Source organism: Schistocerca cancellata, chromosome 11, assembly GCF_023864275.1.
Source record: "Schistocerca cancellata isolate TAMUIC-IGC-003103 chromosome 11, iqSchCanc2.1, whole genome shotgun sequence".
NCBI lineage: Eukaryota > Metazoa > Arthropoda > Insecta > Orthoptera > Acrididae > Schistocerca > Schistocerca cancellata.
In genome coordinates this window covers 110382993-110407055 of record NC_064636.1, presented here as the reverse complement: position 1 = coordinate 110407055, position 24063 = coordinate 110382993, and the positions used below count along the sequence as shown (strand labels likewise).

General features: G+C 39.4%; 1 protein-coding gene across 2 annotated transcripts in view; it reads right to left on the bottom strand.

Moving 5' to 3' along the window:
• LOC126108753 (uncharacterized) overlaps positions 1 to 24063 on the bottom strand; it is a 120316-nt gene that overhangs the window by 47515 nt on the left and 48738 nt on the right. For both annotated transcript variants that reach the window (XM_049914096.1, XM_049914097.1), the window contains exons 3-4: positions 21053 to 21190; positions 5298 to 5414 (exon numbers count right to left, since the gene is read on the bottom strand). In XM_049914096.1, the coding sequence (XP_049770053.1) occupies positions 5298 to 5414; positions 21053 to 21190 (255 nt within the window). The remainder of the gene's footprint in view (positions 1 to 5297; positions 5415 to 21052; positions 21191 to 24063) is intronic.

Genomic DNA, 24063 nt, shown 5'->3' with positions numbered 1-24063 from the left:
AACAACAACAAGTTATTTCTGGTTGTGTAACTGTTTTATAATGTTTTCATTTTGTATCTATGGATAGGCTTTCTTTGTTGTATGTGTTTATGGTAATGTAATTTTCTCTGTTCATTTTTTTTAATGTTTTATTTTGCCATGATGGTTTCTTATTTAGATTGTAAGCTACAATTTCACCTAAATATTTAAATTTATCAACAGTTTATCAAGAATTTTGATTTCTTGTTCTCTTATTGTAATTTTGTTTACAAATGGTATGTCTGTCAGATAATCTGTTTTTCAAATGATATTCTGAGGCCAATTATCTGTGCTACTTCTTGTAGTGATTTAACTTGCTCACTTTCTTGAACATTGTTGGCTAGAAGAGCAAGTTTGTGAGGAAATCCCAAGCACTTCCAATTCTTATGTCCTTTCTTTGGGTTAGCCTTATAGCATTCTCTCATTATGTATTCCAGTGCACAGTTGAACAGTAATGGTGATAGTCACCATGTCTTAAGCCTATCCTTACAAGTAATGGTTCAGAAATTTCTCCACTTAAGTATACTTTAATTTGGTACTCGTTAGAGTAAGTCCTATTAATTTAATTCGTTTTGGATGGAGTCCCAGACACCTAAAAGTTTTTAGTATTACAGTTTATGGAAACAGGCATATGGCTTCTTAAATCTACACATGTTATGGCCAAAAGTTTGTTCCATTCCCTGTGGTATGCCATTATCAATTCCAAACTAATGATCTTCTCTGCTCAGCTTCCCCATTGTCTGAAACCTCCTTGGTATTCCCTTAACTCTTGTTTTAGTTGTTCCATGATTCTTCCATATAGCATCTTGGATAAAATCTTTTATGTGCAGTCTAGTAGGAATTCCCATGTAGTTGTCCAGATTGCTCTTACCTCCTTATTGAGTAGTGGTCGGATGATGGCTGTGGTCCAATGTTCAGGGAATTGTTCTGTTATCCAAATTTTTGTTAGAGCCTCGTGTATGCAGGTCTTGATTGCGTCACTTGAATATTTTCACATTTCAACAAAAACCTGATCTTCTCCACATGCCTTATAATTTTTTTCTCATTTGAAGAGACTTTCTGCTTCTTGGGAAGTGGAGGGATCAAATTTGCTAAGTATGGTTTTAATTTGGGTGTATGTCAATTAGTAAGAGTTTTTTGGATTCTTCACAATTAAAAAGTTTATTAAATGCTTTTGCCATGATTTCAGCATTTTCTTCATTACTGTTTGCCTTTCTTCCATCATCATCTTTCAGTGTTCGGGGGCTCATACTGTTGTTGTTATTTCCCAAAGATTTTGTACTAGTTCCTGAAATTGGGTTTGTGGTAATTATCTTCTATAGAGTTTATTATGTCTTTATGGAATCCTCTCTCAATTCTCCTATATTTTGTGTGAATGTTTTGCTTTCATTTTTGAGGTTATGACATTTTCTTCTGTTTTGCGGGTTTGAAACTTTAACCACACTTAGTGTCTTTCTTCATGGAGCCCGCCAAGCATGTTTTTTTTTGCGAATTCAAGGAAACTAGATTCTCAAGTTGTTTCTTGATGTTTCTAGTTGTTCTAGATCATCAGTTACATTTTAAGTAAGTAGTGGCCCTAACCTATGTCGTCTACTTTTAATATTTTAACAGTGTAGATTTTCCTAAGAAAATGTTTGTCTATACAGGCTAGGTCTAGCTACCACTCCCCATTCCTCCAGTCAGAGTGTTTTCTAGTTTTCAGTATATTTGGCTACCTCTTTAAGTATATTGATTTGAATATAAAGTTGTGTTCTTTGTGGAGTTCTACAAGTATTTTACCATTCCTGCTTGTAAAGTTATGTAGACTCCATTTTCCAATTATATCTTATATTTCCTTTTCTCAGCTGGGCACTGAAGTCTTTTAAGAAGATTTGTACATTTTTTTGTTTTTGTTTTGTTTATTCTGTTCACACTTTGAGAGAATCCCAAAATATGTTTTTGTTAGGTTTTTCTTCATTTACAGGAGAATGAGCACTTATAATTGTGCAGGTTTTATTCATTGTTTTAAATGGCAGAGTTGCAATACTTGGTGGTACTATTTGAAAATCAGCCAGTGAATCTATTATTGTAATATTCGCTATAAATACTGTTAAAAATTGCTCATAACTCTCTGGCCTAGTTTCCCGTTATAAATCCTACACCCTCGGGATTCGAATGGGTCCTCTATTGTGTTTCTCATTTCTTGGAGTCCTGCTGTTAAAATTGTTTCTTTGTTTAACTCATCAGTGAAATTCTTGAGTTTTCCAGTTTTAAGTAGTGAGTTTATGTTGTGTTCTGCTATATAATTTATTTGTTCACAATCAATCTTCTTTTGTGAGTCTGTGTGCATTGGAGCAATTGAAAACGCTCCAATTCATTGCTATCTTCCAATTGGCTGTAGCATTTAACTGGCTTTCCGGGCAGAATGGTGTTTTTTCCTAACAGACCCTTACATATTTGACTGTCAAAGGTAATGAACCTTAGCTGGAGCTAGCTCCAATTTACAACTACAGTTGTTACCTACAGAGTAGTGTTAAGTCCACGAGAGCTATTTTATTTCACTCAAGCCTACCAGTAAGCTGATCAGCACCCCCTACCTCCTGTCTGGAACACATCGTGTAGGAGTATCACCTCTCCTCCTGCTACGGCAACAAGGTAGGCTAGTGTAACAAGAAGAAATATTAAATCTAACATAAACACACAGAAACAGAGTTTTTATCTTGGAAAATGAAAATCATCAATTTACCCCCAGGAGCTTGAAAAGGAAATAAATAATCAGCGTGATTTAGTTCACAGTGAAATTGACGAACATTTTAAAGCTGTACGTACAAATTCGAGAACAGTACACGAGGACATCTCTAATACAAAAGAAAGGGTTGAGATACTTGATCGAGATAGGGGATTCTATGAAATTTGGATTCCTCATACCACCTTACCCGCCTCGGAGGAACAATTGTAAGAGTTCGTACAAAAAAAAGGTATAGGAAAGAACTGATTCCTCTTTCACACTTACTTCTACCAGCAAGTCTAATTCCAATTAACAGGATTTGCAGAAAATCTGGGAGAAGTTAGGAAAAAGCATAAAAGGAGCTACGGAAAAAGACTATGGTCTGCCAAAATAGTACAGGAAATCTGAAAGAATTGTTACAACAACTTCAATCAGGGATGGGTACGAACTTGGCAAACCAATTTCCAAAGTTTAAATCAGATGGAGAAGCAGAACATAAATATTTCTACTTGCTTTTTCAGGGCTTTTCTTAAGAACCGGGAAGACCAAAGAAAAATAGATTTGCACCACACAACAGATAACAGGAACAACAAATAAAACAATAACTACAACAATTTCGAAATAATCACTACAACCATAAAGATTAGATTAGTTTTCCGTTCCAAGGATCTGTGTTGAGGAGATTCTCATGGATGTGGAACATGTCACTTTTTCTTTTTTTTTTAAAAAGCTGAAATAACAATACTAATAGTATGAATATATACAATACATCATTTGTTTCTATTAAAAAATTCGTCAATGGAGTAGAAGGAGTTGGCCACTAGTAAGTCTTTCAGGCTCCTTCTAAACTGATCTTTATTTGTAACTAAAGTTTTTATGTTTGCTGGCAAATTATTGAAGATGAGTGTTCCTGAGTAGTGGACACCTTTTTGAACTAAAGTAAGTGCTTTTAAGTCCTTGTGCAGATCATTTTTGTTCCTGGTATTGTATGTATGAACTGAGCTGTTTGTTTGAAAAAGAGATATATTATTTAGTACAAATTTCATTAAGGAGTAAATATACTGAGAGACAGTAGTTAGTATACCCAGTTCTTTGAAGAGGTTTCTACAAGATGTCCGTGAATTTACTCCACAAATAATACATATTACACGCTTTTGGACTCTGAAAACTTTTGTTTGACTTGAAGAGTTACCCCAAAATATTATACCATATGACATTATGGAATGAAAGTAGGCAAAGTATGCAAGCTTTTTCACTATTATGTTGCCTATGTCTGCTAACACTCGAATTGCAAATACAGACTTGTTAAGGCGTTTCTGCAGTTCTGTGGTGTGCTCTTCCCATCTGAATTTTTTATCAAGTTGTAATCCCAGGAATTTAAGACTGTCACCCTCTTCTATCTGCTCTTCTTCGTACTTTATGCATATGCTGGGTGGAAACCTCTTACAGGTTCTGAATTGCATATAGTGAGTCTTTTCAAAGTTTAATGTCAGTGAGTTGGCTTTAAACCATTTATTAATATTCATGAAAATATCATTAGCAGATCTTTCTAGAACTACACTCGACATACTATTATTTATTGCAATACTTGTGTCATCTGCAAACAAATCGAACTCTGCTTCTGGCAGTGTAACTGATGAGAGATCATTAATGTACACAAGAAAAAGCAATGGCCCTAAGATGGAGGCTTGTGGGACACTACATGTAATTTCTTCCCATTCTGATGATGACTGATGACTTAATTGACTAGTCCGTTGCACTGACACCCTTTGTTTCCTGTTAGCGAGGTATGACTTGAACCATTTTGCAGCACTGCCCGTGACACCATAGAATACTATTTTATTTAAAAGGATGTAGTGTTTCATACAATCTAATGCCTTTGACAAATCACAGAAAATACCTGCTGCTTGTAACTTGTTATTTACTGAATTAAGTACATTTTCACCGTAGGTGTAAATAGCCTTTTCGATATCAGAACCCTTCAGAAATCCAAACTGTGTTCTTGATAATATGTTATTTGTGGTCAGACGGTTGAGAAGCTGCCTGTACATTACTTTTTCTAAAATTTTTGAGAATGCTGGCAAAAGTGAAATCGGTCTGCAGTTTGATGGCATCTCTTTATCCCCTTTCCTGAATAGAGGCTTAACATCTGCATATTTCAGCCAGTCAGGAAATGTCCCAGTTATAATTGACTGGTTACACAAGTAACTTAGAATTGTACTAAACTCACAAAAATGAACACACAGTGACAGGCTGTCACAATGACGCAGGACAGCAGTCTGTCTTAAATTGTAGCACAATGCTAGTAGGAATAGTTGTGCGGTGGCAGTGTGAAGGTTTGGTAACTTCAAGTGTTTGCTGTGGCTATAGGTCTTGTGGGACTCAGGAAAATGGTCTGTGTCCCATATGTCGGCTTCCCCTCTATTACTTCCGCCTTAGCTTTCAATCCTAAAGTAATTTTTAACATATTAAGTTAGCAAGTACCTATTTGAACATGTTCTGTAATGCTATACTGTAACAACAATAAAACAACTGCGATTTTGAAAAGTGAATACTCAATTTGTATTCTTACCTGGGTAGGAGTATCTGAAACGGCAGGCTTTGGAAATTTTTGCTCATCCTCCACATCAGCACACACTTCCACAGCGGCCTCAGCGTTGTCGCCCTTTAGCTCCGATGGGCTTTCCACCTACAAGATACCACAATAATACATCACTGACAGGATACATAATGGGAGCACCTATCACTGATCTTAAATCAGATATAATCAAGGTATCACACAAGTATGACCTGAAGTAACATTGTCGAAGTAGTTCAACCACTCTGTGGACCTTTTATATGTCACTAGCGAACCCGGAAATGCTTCGCAATTGCTAAACACACTATGTGATGGAAAGTATCCCTACACCCCCAAAAACAAACTTTTTTCATATTAGGTGCATTGTGCTGCCACATACAGGCAGGTACTCCATATCAATTGCCTCAGTAGTCATTAGACATTGTGAGAGATCAGAACGGGGCGCTCGGTGGGACTCACGGACTTCGAACATGGTCAGATGATTGGGTGTCACTTGTGTCATACATCTGTACATGAGATTTTCACACTCCTAAATATTCCTATGTCCACAGTTCCGATGTGATAGTGAAGTGGAAACGTGAAGGGACACATTGTAGCATTACACGGGCAGTCGTCCGAGTAGCACACGAAATCTTTAAGCAATAATCTTGTCGGGATGTCCATCAAAGTATGATATACTTTGTGTCACATAAGAGTAGGAGTGTCAAAATAGGTAGTAACGCATGACATCATCTCAAGTCGAGATTTTTTTTTTTTTTTTTTTTGTAGTGCAATCTTTGCAGAGCGATTGACACTGTATAACAATCAATATGTTGTTGCACAGCATATCACAATGCTGCGTTACGCGTGATTTTTTTTTTCTTCGAAAAAGGTAATAACTTCTGAGTTGGTCACGTGCGCGGACAAACTGTAATCGAGCGGGGGTTCTCTTTAATTTTAAAGAATTGATTTAAAACTGATAATCCATAATCTGGACCTGGTTTGGAAAACATTCTAGAGAGCCATGGCCAAACTTTGTTGTAAACAGATCGCGACGGACTTTGAAATAACGGCGCGAAATGTGAGAGACGCGGTAGGCTATCACATGTTATAGTCGCGTGAAGGATTAATTGATACTCCCTGTAATTTCTTAACATTAACTTGGTAATAATTATTCAAGAATTATTGAAGGTTATAGTAATCGTTCTTGGTGCTTACAGTAAATGGGGTTTGATTTACTGTTTGAATACGACATATTTACTGTTTGAATACAACATATATTAATCACGGAATAGTCGATTGATTGATACGTTGGTTAGCAACCAATAAACATATTGTAATGGAATTACCAGAATGATCATTTCAATCATTGGTGACCACTACACACACACACACACACACACACACACACACACACACACACACACACACACACACACACACACACACACACACACACACACCAGAAAACTAACTACTCTCATTGTGAATGACATTTGGAATGGATGAGTTTTACTTCAGATCCTTGGGATCAATAAACTTCATTCAAAGTTGGAACTTTATAAACTGTGTCATGTTCCTTCAATTTAATAGATCGATAAAAATTATAGTCTACACTGTAATTTTCACCTTTTGAAAAAAAGAGAGCACTTACCTTTCTTAGACAAAAGTTTCAGCTTCAGTCATTAATCTCCCCTAAATGGAGATGATGGTGACAGACATAGCACTATGTCATCGTGATCAACCACATATGAGCCCCCTTCTCCCTCCCTTTTGTTGAAAACCCTGAGATATAGCCTCGGCATGACGAAGGAAGAAGGAAAAATGTTCAGACAGCAGAGGAGAAATGAAAAAAACCACGACGATGGAGGAAGAGAGAGAAAGAAGGGGAGGGGACATCACAACGTACAGCACAAAAGCGTACAGGCCGACCTCGTCCGCTGACTGACAGAGACTGCTGACAGTTGAAGAGGGTCGTCATGTATAATAGGCAGACATCTATCCAGACTGTCACACAAGAATTCCAAACTGCATCAGGATCCACTGTAAGTACTATGACAGTTAGGTGGGAGGTGAGAAAACTCTGATTTCATTGACGAGCGGTTGCTCATAAGCCACACATCACGCAGGTAAATGCGAACCACGCATCACTCGGTGTAAGGAGTGTGAAAGTGACTGAACAGTGGAAAAACATTGTGTGGAGTGACAAATTACGGTACACAATGTGGTGATCTGATGGCAGGGTGTGGGTACGGCGAATGCCCGGTGAACGTCAGCTGACGGCGTGTGTAGTGCAAAACAGTAAAGTTCGGAGGCGGTGGTGCTATGGCATGGTCGTGGTTTTCACGGAGGGGGCTTGCACCCCTCATTGTTTTGTGTGGTACTATCACAGCACAGGCCTACTTTGATGTTTTAAGTACCTTCATGCTTCCCACTGTTGAAGAGCAATTCAGGGATGACAATTGCATCTTTCAAAACGATCGAACACCTGTTCATAATTCACGACCTATGGCAGAGTGGTTACGCTACAATAACATCCCTGTAATGGACTGGCCCGCACAGAGTCCTGACCTTAATCCTACAGAATGGGATGTTCTGGAACGCCAACATCGTGCCAGGTCTCACCGACTGTCATCAATACCTCTCCTCAGTGCAGCACTCCGTGAAGAATGGGCTGCCATTCCCCAAGAAACCTCCCAGCACCTGACTGAATGTATGCCTGCAAGAGTGAAAGCTGTCATCAAGGCTACGGGTGGGCCAACACCATACTTAATTCCAGCATTACTGATGGAGGGCGCCACGAACTTATAAGTCGTTTTCAGCCAGGTGTCCGGATACTTCTGATCACTTAGTGTATATTAATGGGAATTGGATAACTGCTACTGGTAGATCTGTCAGGATAGTAGCTTCAATGATAATATTTCACAGTTTTATTCTGCAAATGGATTATGAAGTTTCAGATGATTCAGACTCCGCAGAAGTAATCCAATTGTAATCCGACAAGCCATAAATTCAATTTTACTGTTTTCTATTAAAACCAACAACGATAAAGAAAAAGCAGCACACAGTTGTGTATATAAGTTTTATTTAAAATTCCATATAAGGACAAAGAATATATAAGGGGGGAACAATTTGTCTGATGGTTTAAATGCACTACTATGTATTTAAAGCCAACTGCAAGAAAAAACAAAACTGCGCCTTGACACGGCATAGCATTTTCTCTCTTGCAGTTATATTTAACAGAAAATCTGTAGTTATGTTGTATAAGAAAGCATAAAGCCTATATCGATCTGAATGTTTATCTTTTATATAGTCTATCAGCCTATGTCTATCTAAACATTTATTAGGAGTATGACGTACAACGTTGAAATAAATCAGTTAAGAAGTTTGAGATTTTTGCTAAAAACGTTTCCCTTTTATATAGCATATATGATCTATACATCATATATATCAAAAATTACGTACCCAATCTCCGACCCGAAGTTTGTTATAATATAGTGTAAAAATTTGAAGTAAATCAGTCAAGAACTTTTCGACAATTTTGGTAACACATTAAGAAATGACTTGTCTCTGTATAGTAGTATACATTTATTTTTACCCTCGGTATCAGAAAGAAATTGCTCTAACAAAGGTTCACTTAAATCATCATGGGCAACCTTTGGTAACATCGTTTATATCCAAGCTAAAATTAACGGAACATCCAAGGTCCATCGATGAGGGTGTGGGCTGCAACACTCTTCACTGGAATGCGATTCTTCTTGTCTCCTGATGTTGTAGTAAGTTCAATGTTTTCTATATTTTTGTAAACTGTTGTGCGACGACGACGTCGATATCTCCTGTAGGGCATGTTAGCGGCGTTCAATGCAGTTGCCTGTGCAGCAGCTAGACACAGACTGAGCGTAGTGCGAGAGCGCGCTCGCTTATATACTGTGCGTGGACTTAGCGTTTCACAGTGGCCAGCGAGAGCGTTATTCCGGACGCGCACACTAGTTGTTCTAGGTGTGCGCGTCCTCGCTGGCGCGCCACCAACGCCGAGCCAGACGGGTTACGTAACCACCGTCTAGATGCAAGGATGCAACAGTTTGAAAAAATTCAGAAAGCATAGTTCCCCATTCTGGGCCTCCAGCTGCCAGACTGCCCGCTTATCATCTAGACGGTGGTTGGGGGGAGCTTGAGCCACGACCTGCAGGAAGTATCACTATGCCAAAACATGATTGGCTGGAGACAGCTATTTAGGGGTTGGAACCTGCCCTGGAGTTCAGTTCACTACAGATGCCGACCACGTGGTGTGTGTGTGTGTGTGTGTGTGTGTGTGACCACGAACCTTGGTGGAAAATTACAAGTGAACTTTTGTTTGCCTCAAGTAGGAGACTATTACTGGCATCACCAGAATTACACTAGCACATCAATAGCATTACACAATAGACAGACATACTAATAATTCTCTCTAACATGAACACGTTAGAAAAGTCAGGAACACTGCTTTTAATGTCACCAAAATTTACACAATGTGACAGTGCTGTAAAACCTAAAGGCTATTTATATGAGGAGCAGCATGACATTACGAGTTTAACATCCCATTGACAGAGAGGCTATTAGAGACAGCATTTATACAATTTGCACTGCAGCTGTTATGCAACAATTGTACTACCATGATCTCCACTGTCTCGGTAATTCACAGTTAAATTGTGAAGTTTATAACCAGTTAGGTTCTGTAGCTTTAGCAGAGAAATCGACTGAAATATGTCACGACGAGTCACGAAAAGAGACACCCCTTGTTTGAAGTTTTCTGAGTTATTCGGATTTCATCTCAATTCGTAATCCTAAACACAATTGTAGAATGTAATAAAAGATGTCAGGTATAATTTGAGTACAAGCAGAATATGGGGCCATTTTCAATTCACCTCCATCTTGTCATTTTTAGGGTCTTATATGCTCATACTGCAAATCCAAATCTAGTTTTTCAAGTGGTGTAGATGGTCTTTCTAATGAACACAGTTTACAAGAGAGTGTGCAGAGAACTCTCTTTTATAAATGTGGGCAGATTTTAGCAATTTTTGCATTTTTACAAAAGCCTTCGACTAGGCACTCAATTTGAAAACCATGGAAAGCAGTAGAAGAATGAAATTTTATATCCAACAACTTGATCTTGATAAGTAACTACACGCAAAGTTTCAGGTTTACCGTGCAATGACTTCAGGAGACAAAAAAAAAGTTAACTTCACATTTTTTCAGCAGACATTGTTTCCAATTATACTATGAAAAGGAAAGTTGCTACTCACCATATAGTGGAGATGCTGAGTCACTGACAACAAAAGGACAGTCACAAGTAAAGGTTTCGGCCATTAATGCCTTTGTCAAGCTTTGTTTGGGTCAATCATTTTGTTGTGCCTATCTGCGACTCATCATCTCCACTGTATGGTAAGTAGCAACTTTCCTTTTTATAATATTGCTACACTCCATCCTGGATTTTCCATTGGCCTACTTTTGTTTCTTACTGGAGATATTATGCCTCAAAGATGCCAAAAACACAGGGGTGCACTTTCAATAGCTGCATCGTTGGGTCAACCAAATGACTGTCTGTGGAAGTATTACACCGGCAAAAGTAAAACTTTATCACCGTTCACTGCGGACTTTTGCGAATATTCACACAAAATTTCATCAAAACCCATGACGGTCATGCAAGTACCTCCATCACTTGGCATAGACTGACCGAGAACACGCTTATTAATAAATTTTCTGAAATCTGTATATCTTAAAGCAAGGTTGCATACACACAGTTATAAAATTTCTGCCACAAGAAAATATACTTTTAAGTATGCAAGTGAGACAGGAGAACATATAAAACACGACTTCTCTTGTTTTTGATGGGAAAATAGATCTCTGATGTTCCAGAGCAATGGAAAATGATTTGAAGGGAAAACAGCAGCCTACAATCCCCCAGAACAACAGAAAAGTATTCAACGGGAAAACCACATTTCCAATGTGCAAACAGAGCAGAAATTAAGTCCTACGGGTTAATCCTGGTTCTCACAAAATTGTACAGAAAGAGCTGTAAGCATACTTCAGCATCACATGTGAAGGAGGATTAATTACATCATTAACAATTGTGATAATACCGTGTGTAGATTGATGTAATTTTATGTCTGCAAGTTAATTACATATTTTCTGTTAAATTCACGGGAATGGACATGTACAATGTATGCAATTAATAAAATATATTAACTCTTTCATATGCAAAATAAATAAAATCATTTCACAAACTTTTTTTGTTTTATTAGTATGGAAAAATGTGAAAAAAGAATTTTTTTGGGCAGTATTTCAGCAGGTACAGGGTGGTTTCAAATGAAACCACTGCACACTAAATGCAGTGGCTTGAAATGAGACCACCCCCATTAACTTCGTTACTTTTCGTGATAGGGCACAAAACAGTTCCTTTTTGCTGATAAACACAGAGGAACTTGGCAGGAAGAACATGTACATCTGTTTTTACGTGGATTACCTTCTGTGCTGCAGTGTACACATCGCCTCAATGTACCATGTACTGGCAGATGTTTAGAGTCTGTTGCGAGTTTTTCCACTGGAACAACAGTTTTACACTTTTTGGCACATAGTTCAGATAATGCGCTTGGACGACCAGGACTGTCTTTGAAAACACTGGATCCTACAAGGCCAGCTACAACACACCACCAAAATTCCTTTAGCTTTTTCTTTTCATTCTACTTGGTTAGTCAAAATAATATAAATGCATTTCCAATAGAAATATCAATCATATACCAAAATAGTCTGAGCCACCAGCATCTAGATTTTCTGTTAATTGCATAGAAACTATTCATCATGTCCGCTTTATCCACACATCCCACGTTCAAATTGTAAGATTTAACTATCTGTGGGCAAGGTATTTTTGTAATTGTGCCATCCCTTTCTTTCCTACCGACTTCTTTCAAAGTTACAGGTGAGTCAATTGATAGTAACGTGACAACACTTATCTTTCCATTTCATGCATGCAATTCCATCAGAACGAACTGCAATTCCATCAGAACGAACTGACCAGTCACTTTCTCCTCTTTGCAACTCTTTGTCCGGTTACAGAGGAGGAAGTCCTTTTCTGTGGGCTCTAATGGTACCACAGGCTAGGAAACCAAGTCTGCAAAAGTGAAACACTAGAAAAAAATTGTCAAGATATATGTGATACCCTTTGCCTTCTAAGCCTTCACACAAATTTCTTACAATCCTCTCTCCCAAACATTTCTCCACTGCACCATCTGATTTCCCAGTACACACTTCAAAATCGCAGATACATCCCATTTTGTCAGCTCTGACCCATATTTTGTACCCCCTCTTGATGGGCTTTTGAGGCATATACTGTTTGAATGATATTCGCCATTTGAATTTCACCATGCATTCGTCAACAGATTGCTCTTTAGTAGGAGCATAACATTCTTTGAACCTTGTCAGTAATTGCTTTATTAGTGGTCGAATTTTATACAATTTGTTGTAACATTTATTCCCTTTTTATGGCATAAGGGCATTGTCATTTACATGTATACGAGATAAAATCCAGCTGAATCTTTTCAATGAAATAAGTGAAGAAATGTACTGATCTCCGAGTTCGTTGTGTGATGACCAGCAATCACGATATGTGCAAGGTTGTTTGATACCCATTAGAATATTTATAGCCAAAAACACCTCGAGTTCATCTTTTTCAAGAGGTCTGTAATTCTTACCTTTCCGAGCCACATAAAGATTAGTCTGTAATACTATGAATTCCAGCTTATTGTCCCCAAATAGATTTAAAAAAAAAAAATAAAAAAATTAAATTAAATTAAAAAAAATCAACTGGCAGCATACCTTCACCTTCAGTTTTCAGTTTTCCTTTGACACCAACTTCCCCTAAAAAATCGACAGAATGCATCGTACTGTCATCCCTTGCCCATGTAAAATTCATAGACCTTATTAGTGGCATGTTATCTTCAGAACTGAAACTGTGATCACTGTCATTTGCAGAACTATTATCACTTTCAGAAACAACACTAGATATTACTGGTCTTGGCCCCAGTGAATCATGAGCAGTCTTCAGCCAAAATATCACTTTCATTATCACTGGCACTGTCAATCTCAGAGTCCACATCCGAAGGAATTTCTTCTAAAAGACACACCAGAACTTCGTCATCCTTTAATTTGCGAGAAAACAATTCGCGAAACTGAAATTTAAAAAAAAAAAAAAAAAAAAAATGATAAGCTTCTAATACTACCCCTGCAGCCACAGTGGTTTCAAACGAAACCACCAGAATAAATATGGAAAAAGTACACGATTTTCATTATTGTTGCAATACATATAGCATGTACTTATATAAGTATTATGAATTTGTTCCATGTGTGAAACTCACATTTCAAAGACAAATCCAGTCATCAATCAAGAAAAAGAGAACCAGCACGCCACAAACAAAAATGGCACTTGTACTTGAATCGCTAACTGCAACCACGTGAGAAATATTGGCGTAGTTCAAATTTTCATCGCTAGATGGCAGCACCATGTACGTCCAGAAGCATGGTTAAGAATGTAGCCACTGTGCTCTTGCCACAAAATCAAATGAAACCACATCGTCACAAAGGGTTAAATGCCACATTTACGAATCTGAAAATTACTTTCAAAAAAATTAAGAAATAAATACAAATAAATAACAAAATAATCCAAGAGGGAGGCCAATATTGACCGACGTGTGCGAACGTTCATATAGCTCCGTTTACATCTATACTCTGCAAATCACCATGAGGTGCATGGCAGAGGGTGTCCCCCATTGTACTGGTTATTAGGGCTTTTTCCTGTTCCATTCACATATGGAGCACAGGAAGAATGAGTGCCTTTGTGCATGCAGTAATTATTCTAATATTATCTTCATGATTTCTATGTGAGCGATACATAGGTGGTTGTACAGTGTGTTAACTGTAAGACGGCAGAGTTGTGAGGGGAGGGGAGAGGAGGAAGCAAGTATCGGCTGGCGAGAGGAGAGGAGCCGTTGGCGGGCGGGGTGGGGGGGGTGGGGGGGGGGGGGGGGGGCAAGGCAAGGCAAGGCACACCTACCAGTTGCAGTGCTGGCACTACAAATTGCACGTCATGCTTACACGAAAGCAGACGATAAGTTTGGAAGTAAAACTAGGTTTAAATGTTGTTCGTAAACGAAACTGAAATCGTCCTGTTTGTCTACTATGCGCTCACAAACCATTCGTCCGATTGCAATGAAACTTTGGTGAGTGGTTCTCCGAACGTCCGAAAAGAGTAATGGACAATGTTTCAACAGTTAAGTCACTGTAGCATGCGTAGTGCAATTGATTACGTAAAGGCTTGTCATGCCGCGGACCCAGGTTCGATTCCCACTGTTCGCAATTTTTATTTAATTCCCCGCAATGTTAAACTATTAATTATAAAATTTAAATATACTTAAACAGGTCATATAGTATAACATAACTGTCAATCTCTATATATAACGTGAAGCAATTTTTTCTGCTTACTTTCCCTTTCGCAGAATTCAATCACACGCGATATAATTTGACGAACATCGCTACGTAATACTGGTTTCCTTCTAACCGTAGGCCTACCGGTAGGCGTTGTTGGTGACTTCCGAGATGGGCCAGCAACTGCCTCTTCACTCATTTTGATAATGTTTAGCACTTATTGCACAATAAAAACACGCAGAACAGTACAGCGCAAAACAATAACAAAGCTGACGACAATGGCTACCTTGTACAACACAATCGGCTACGTAATGTTGGCAGCAGTCGAAACTGCGTGCCTACCGAAGCCTCCCGACATTTACCGACTTCTACCGATTCTGGACTACAGAGAGGTCTGCCATCTAAAAGTTTACACACTGTAGTAATCATTAAAAGCTAGTTCTTGAAACTTTGTTCACAGACTTTTTCAGTACAGTTTACATCTACCTTCAAGAGTCTTCCAGCTCAGTTCCTTCAGTATCTCTGTGACACTCCCCCATGGATGAAACAAACCCGTGACCATTTGTGCTGCCCTTCTCTGTATATGTTCAATATCCCTTGTTAGTCCTATCTGGTACGAGTCCTACACACTTGCACAATATTCTAGAACCAGTTGCTCGAGTGATTTGTAAGCAATTTCCTTTGTAGACTAATGCACTTTCGCAGTATTCTGCCAATAAACCGAAGTGAACCTTTTGTTATCATTCCATTTCATATCCCTACAAAGCATTACATCCAGGTATTTGTAGGAGTTGGTCGATTCTAAAAGTGACTCCCTAATATTACAGTCACAGGATACTATGCTGCTGCTTTTTGTGAAGTGCACAATTATACATTTCTGAACATTTAAAGCAGGTTTCGAATCTCTGTACCACTTTCACATCTTATTAAGATCTGACAGAATATTTATGCAGCTTCTTTCAGATAGTACTTCATCAGGGTGTATACGTGGACAAGGAAAAAAAATTCCCGGATTTTTCCCGGTTAAAAACACACTTTCTCCCAGGTGAAGATACACTTTTTCCGTGTTAAGTGGCAGTATACTCTTATTCGGCACTGTAAAACTCATCAATCCTTTGAATGTTTATGGTTTTATATACCGGAGTAGAATTTCCTGGCACTTTAGAAAACGAAACTAAGAAGGAAAAACACGTTTTGAAAGACCTTTGATGAGCAGCAACATGTTCGTTGCATATTTTCGTATTACGAAGTTATAAATTCGAATTCACCAAACACTGCAATGACACTTTCCGAAGCATTGAAATCGAGATTGCGATGCACTTTGGTAAGCCCATCATAGCCAGCTGATGACAGCATAGGACACGTGGTCTCAAAGATTAATCAGCTGGAAGAGAAGCTAAACTTCTACATATAATGTTGATCTTTTTGGCACTTGTTACGCTTCAAGATACATCACACAAATGTGCCAGTAAAATTTTTAATAACGACGTAAATGTCTGATAATCTGGGCTCGAAATTCTTCTAAATGGTCGTCCTCAAATAGTTGATTTTTATTTGAGAGTCAAACGCTTTGTAATTTAAGAAATTCATCGTACATTCCCGCACATAGCTGATCTTTTCCCGCGACCTGTTAGAAATAGGTTCGTTTCTGCGGTTGCAAAAGAACGCCAGATAACAAGCGTCACCGCGCTTGCGCAGCTACAATGACACAGGAAGCCCATATGTTCGTATGTGTAAAACATTAAAAGATCTTACATTATGTCATAAAAGAAACAAGACACCAGAGGATACTTCAAGAACCTCAGAATTTCGTGAACCATACTAAAACGCACAATTCGGTTTAAAATGCGCACTCATATGTAAATTTTCTTGGAGTACCAGTACTGTTTTATCTCATGTTTGGTTCTTTATTATGGCATAATGCCATATGTGCACTTGAAATGCAGTGAACAGTTGAAACTAGCCAATAGTGTGAAATTAAACACTTCATTTCAAATAAATTGACTGCCTCAACAAAAAAGATTAATAAAAGCCAAATCTCTTTAGCAAACCGGCAAAAATAACTTCATTGTTCTGTAAGGTGATTAATGTTTGACTACCAGAAAGGCGGAAATAAAATCTAAAACGATCAACATATTTTAGCCTTCCGTAATAACACAAACCTACTTTAATTCATTTGATAGCTCCCGGCCACAAAAATTCGTTTTGTTATCTTTTGACGTGAGATCAATAAACGAAGAGAAAACAACAAAATCACTAAACGTAAACACAGGTCACGTGGAGGCGACCCACCTCCCCACCACAAGTGAGACTGCTCTGTGCATCAGCCCCAGATTTACTAATTTCAGAACCGGGGCAATATTAAGTAGTGGCGCCCAACCACACTTCTGTAACCAGAAGCGGGAGAAGTTACTACTCATACGCAACTCAACTGCGCATGCGCAAGAATCCGCCCGCAACTGCTCGAATGAATCTAATTTAAACAGTTGTCACGCCACGCTCATCCGAGGCAATTTGTTATTACAAAGCATTGAATAGTCTCCCTAAAGCCTTTGACACACTTTGCTGTTGGCAGACACTTGTACGAGTACTGTTTTGTTGTTCTATACAGCGCATTTCCTTTGAAACTTAAGTTTTTTTTCGTTTTTTTTTCCCCTCTCATTCATGTTTTGTTGCTGCACAGTATTATTCTGCAGTAGCGGGATACAGTAATATCCTTTGTTAGAGTATTGGTTCTTACCAGTCAAAATAGCAAAAATTTAACTGTAAATGAAAACAATGAAAACTTCCCAGAATTCTAAACAATTCCCGGTTTTCTCCCGGATGAAAAAATTCCAGGGTTTTTACCGGATCTCCCGGGTCATATACACCCTGTTCATTAAAGATAACTGCATCAGTTGCAAAACACCTGATTTTACTATTAATAATGTCTGCAAGATCATTAATATACAACATTAATATCAACGATACCAACACACTTCCCGGGGACATACCCAAAGATTCCGGGTTCGAGTCCCAGTCGGGACACACATTTTCATCTGTCCCCGTTGACGTATGTCAACGCCTGTAAGCAGCTAAGGGTGTTCATTTCATTGTAGCTTCTACATCTGACTATGACTCTCCATACAAGATAACATGCTACATCCACCCTATCAAAAAGTGCTCAGTCCAGTCACAAATTTCACATGAGACCCCGTACGATAGTACTTTTGACAATAAGTATAGGTGTGGTACTGAGAAAACTGCTTTTCGGAAATCGAGAAACAATGCATTTACATGGCTGCCTCAACCCAAAGCTTTCAGTATATCATGTGAGAAAGTGCAAGTTGGGTTTAACATGATCGATGTTTTTGACATCCGTGCTGGTTGGCATTGAAAAGGTCATTCTGTTCAAGATACCTCATTATGTATGGGCTCAGAATATGTTGTAAGAGTCTACAACAAAATGATGTCAGGTATACTGGACGGTAGTTTTGTGGATCACTTCTACTACCCTTCTAGTACACAGGTGTGACCTTTCCATGAATTGTTTTTTGTTCAAGGGATCTATGATAGATTATAGTTAGACAAGAGACTAACTCAGCTGCAAATTCAGGATAGAATCTGACAGGGATACTGTCGGGCCTTGGAGCTACGTTCAATTTTAACAATTTCAGCTGTTTCCCAACACCACTGACACTAATACTTACTTCACTCATCTTGTCATCGGTATAAGGAATAAATTGGGGCTACTGTCCTACGTTTTCCTTTGTAAAGGAACATTTGAAATTGGATTCAAGAATTTCAGCTTTTGCTACCCTCAATTTCAATTCCTGTCTCATTCACTAGGGACTCAACATTAACTCTGGTGGCACTATCAGCTTGTTTGTACAACGAGAATTTTTCTGGTTTCTGTGAAGGATCGCTTGACAATATTCTGCTACGGTAGTCCTTGAACGCCCCACATGTTGCTCTCTTGACAACCAAATGTATTTCATTCAGTATCTGTCTGTCTCTTGCCCTACACTTTGTTTTACATGTATTATGCAGTATTTTTTGATTCTTCAGAATGTCTTTTTTTACAGCGAATGTATACTATGGAGGGTCCCTTCCATTATGAACTGTTCTTCTGAGTACTATCCAGTGCATTGTAGTGTATGGAACTGGGGACCTAGAAATGACAGCGAGGCTTCGCCCCCGCCGAAGCCCGCAGTGGTACACAACCCCACAACAGGCTACAGCAGTCCACTCACCCCACCGCCGCCCCACACCGAACCCAGGGTTATTGTGCAGTTTGGCCCCGAGTGGACCCCCCGGGAATTTCTCACACTAGACGAGTGTAACCTCAATGTTTGTGTGGTACAGTGGTATAAGCGTACGTGGAGAAACTGTTTGTGCAGCAATCGCCGACATAGTGTAACTGAGGTGGAATAAGGTGAACCAGTCCGCATTCACCAAGCCAGACGGAAAACTGCCTTAAAAACCATCCACAGACTGGCCGACACACCGGACCTCAGAGTTCCTCAACATGCTACTGGCCTGTGATGAAAGTTTCAAGTTCCTCACTGAGATATGACTATATTGATTTTGTATCTGGTTTACTGAATATATACAACTTCCTACGTGTTTTAGTTGTCCTTTGTACTTTGGTAATTTGTGTTGATGCAACTGTGTCATGGTCATTGATACCAGTTTACATGTGGAGATCCTCCAAGAGGTTAGTTATATTTTGGCTGTTGCATCCTGTTTATTTCCATCATAAGTGGAGGTGTGAACTATCTGTTCTAGGGACTTTTCAGAGCAGGCATTCAGTAAAGTTTCACAGGATGTCTTATACACCCACCACTGACAAAACTGTAATTTTCCCAATTGTTGGGTGATTACAGTATCCACCAAGGCATACAGTGCGATTGGGGTACAAAAGAACTGAGGTTTTCTCTATAAAGTTTTCAGTAACATCAGGGTGGGCAATAGAAGGACCCAGGTATTATTATATGGGACACCTGACACTGAGTCTAGCCCAAACTATCTCACATGCAGCTTCAATTTCTACTGTGGTGGATCTGAGTTTCCTGCCTACTGCAAAAAATATACCACTTCCATTTCCCGATCCTTAAATTTTCCCGAAAATTTCACTGCTACCAATCTCAGGTTTCAACCAGCTTTCTGTACCTAGTATTATGTGAGCTTCACTGCTTTTCATGAGCACTTCATACTCGGGCACTTTCTTGCAAATGCTTCAGCAGTTTACCATTAGGATTTTTATACTCTCACCTGTAGGAGGCATTTCTTTTGATCTTACACTGATACTCCATGGTTTCCTACACCTATCATTATCTGAATTGGCTGGCAAGTCACCTAATCTAAAGTACCCTCGTGTGCACCCCACACACTGTCAGCTACAAGAGTGTGTAGTGTGTAGTTAACTCCTGACCCATTCAGGGGAACCCTACAGTTTTGAACTGTATGTCGTAAGTCCAGGTAGTCGCAGCCTAGTTTCTCACAGAACTTTAGAATCTCTGGTTCAGTCCTTCCACTCCACTCAGAACCAAAGGGCCACCATCAATTCTGGGACAATACTGCAAATTGTGAGCTTCGTCCAGACACTCGACCTTCTCTGCTAGTCGCTGGAATGACCCAAGAATGACCTCAGAGCACTGACGACAGGCACCACTTGTTCCAACGTGCGGCACAATCTGGAACTGGCTGCACCCTGTTCCCTCAATGGCTGCTGGAGCTGCCTCTTCAACATGTTTAATGAGGCCTCCAGGCATAGGCACCGAGTGCATCTGGTGTCCTTTCCTGTCCCTCGACACCATTTCCTAAAGGGATACCATCATTTACCATATGTTTGAGCTGTCAATGATTAATGTCCCAACACTTTTACATTTGCCTCCTCCTGACACCGGACAAAACAGGTTTCCCCAAACCAGTTGACGTGAGTCGCACTGTACTTTTATACGGTGGTGGACATAACACCGATTACTGAGACGAGTCATCCGACACTAAAAACTTGTTTTTCTCAGAAAAAAATAACATGAAACAATCCCTTATATGTGAGCTGTAAGATACTATTCTTAGTGAAAATGCAGGTGATTTTGTCTGTATCAAAAATATGAAACAATGTGGTTGACACTACTCCAGAGATGTGGAGTCAGTAATAAGATCAACAGTGTGTCATCGAAAGCTTTTATAAGGAATGGAATTGCGACAACTTGTTTATCAGTACGGTTTTTGCTTCCACTCACAAAAAATCTTACCATTTACATTATGTCAGTTTGCGTACAAGTCAAGTAACAGCTCGATTATTAGTGCTCAATTTCCAATTTCCTCACCAAAATAGGGGTTCTCGGTATGCCGGCAGTGGCGGACCTGGGATCATCCAACTGCCTCCTATGTTGGTGGTTATCATCCACTGTCTCTACATCTGCCTCAGCAGACACGTGGCTGAATGCGGCCGATTTGAACAGCACCTGAAATCCACATATTACACAGTTATATCAGACTGCTCGTAAGTGATGGGAAAAATGACAAATAACAAACACAGATAAAAATTATTGTTCTTTATTTGTGTAACAACAATGAAATATAAAACACTCGGATGATATCTTTATATCACTAGATGTATAATTAAACCCTCTCACATATGATACCTCGTTAAGTTTCTGTACACGGTACAGTATGCACTGCACATGCGCAATGGATTACAAAGCAACTGCGGCTTTCCAACAGCCACTGATGTCAGAGGCTCCTGAAAAACTGACATGTGGCTCATGTTCTGCTCCGCAGAAGTGACACATTGAGCAGCAGGAGACACTGGTCCTCAAACCACAGCTGACACACGAGAGGCACAAAGCTGTCGAGTGCTAGCTGCACGCGTGACTCAAGTGTGGTGCTTGACCAACACAACTCATACACTGTGACTTTTAATCAAGCTGCAGACCTATGGGGTATCGTCTCAGCTGTGCGACTGGATTCATGATTTCCTGTCAGGAAGGTCGCAGTTCGTAGTAATAGACGGCAAATCATCGAGTAAAACTGAAGTGATATCAGGTGTTCCCCAGGGAAGCGTCCTGGGACGTCTGCTGTTCCTGATCTATATAAATGACCTGGGTGACAATCTGAGCAGTTCTCTTAGGTTGTTCGCAGATGATGCTGTAATTTACCGTCTAGTAAGGTCATCCGAAGACCAGTATCAGTTGTAAAGCGATTTAGAAAAGATTGCTGTATGGTGTGGCAGGTGGCAGTTGACGCTAAATAATGAAAAGTGTGAGGTGATCCACATGAGTTCCAAAAGAAATCCGTTGGAATTCGATTATTACTCGATAAATAGTACAATTCTCAAGGCTGTCAATTCAACTAAGTATGACGACATAGATAATATTGTGGGGAAAGGGAGCCAAAGGTTGCGTTTCATTGGCAGGACACTTAGAAGCTGCAACAAGTCCACTAAAGAGACAGCTTACACTACACTCGTTCGTCCTCTGTTAGAATATTTCTGCGCAGTGTGGGATCCTTACCAGGTGGGATTGACGGAGGACATCGAAAGGGTGCAAAAAAGGGCAGCTCGTTTTGTATTATCACGTAATAGGGGAGAGAGTGTGGCAGATACGATACGCGAATCAGGATGGAAGTCATTTAAGCGAAGACTTTTTCGTCGTGGCGAGATCTATTTACGAAATTTCAGTCACCAATTTTCTCTTCCGAATTCGAAAATATTTTGTTGAGCCCAACCTACATAGGTAGGAATGATCATCAAAATAAAATAAGAGAAATCAGAGCTCAAACAGAAAGGTTAAGGTGTTCATTTTTCACGCACGCTGTTTGGGAATGGAATGGTAGAGAGATAGCATGATTGTGGTTCGATGAACCCTCTGCCAAGCACTTAAATGTGAATTGCAGAGTAACCGTGTAGATGTAGACATGACATGACATGTCTTACAGAATTCACACCACACAGTCACATAAAGTGACTACAACTGCTCTTCATGCATATTACACAGTTTAGCAGTACCCAAAATTTGGTAATTCTGTGTATTCATTGCACCCTCTAACTTTAACTGTGCCTCATCTCCCCAGAGAATATTGCCCGGCCACATGTCATCAACTGCAATCCATGCCAGAAACTGAAAAGCAAATTCTGTGTTGCTGTGGATGATGTGATTTCAGCTGCTACATCATCTGGGTCTTGTACTGGTACCAGTGCAAAACAGACAGCAAAGTTTCTGTACTGCTTACTATAGGGTGGGCAATTCTTGCGACACTGCACAAGCATTAGCTGCATGATCAGTAACAGCTACAACAATCTCATCAATAACTTCCACCAGGATAGAGCATCTTCCTCTTCTAGATCACATGCCAAGCTCAACCATGTTTTCAAATTTTGTCAACGTCACCTTTAAATCGTCTAACGACGTTGGGCCTCACATCGGACATCTCAGTCTCTCAATGCAGCTTTGTAATTGCTGCCATTCACATAAAACAGTTTCACTAACAGCATACGGCCTCTCTTCTTGATAGTCGTACTGTTCTCTTACGTTATGGCTTGTCAAACAACAGCGTGGAAGTCATACCGTCATACAAACAGTGTCCAGTGCCAGATTTGCACTTGGTGACCACAACTGGGACTAACTTCTCACCAGTGGAAATCAGTTCTGTATTAATACATTAGCATATCTGTCCAGTTTCACTGCACTTTAATTATAACCACCTGATATTTTTGTTGCTTTTAAATTAATTTCAGGACAATCATTATTTTCAAAAAAAGTTTATTGGATTTTGGAAAATTTGCCATTGTGAGACAGCTACAACTGTTGTGTACCACAACACTTTTGATAAAGCAATGTGCACTCCGACGCCTATCGAGCCAACAAATAATGATTGGCACAGTGAAAAAAGGGAATTCCGAGTTTCAACAGTACGTTGACACGGCAGCTAAAGAACGTGAACACAGAGTTCTCAGTCTTCCACCATACCACAGCCACTTCGACATCATCGAAACGATTTTTCACAGATCAAACATTACGTGGCCACAAATAACAAAAACTTCACGGCAACAGGAATGCAAAAACCGTTAACAAAAGCATCAGCACAAGCAATGGCAGAAAATTGTCATTAAAGAAGCAAGGAAAGTGGTGAGTCTAGCAAGCAGTATCAAAAATATAATTATATCCTCGGGCAATTCCAGTGACTTTTTACCTAGACCCTGTCGTTATGTCCTCTAGTCCATGAAAGTCACTGAACTATACGGCATTTACCTCTGCCATAATTTGTGTTTTTTGTAGGCATTTCACATTTTTCAGTGTCACATTGAACCAAAACGACCTACGACACGTATGTGAAACTT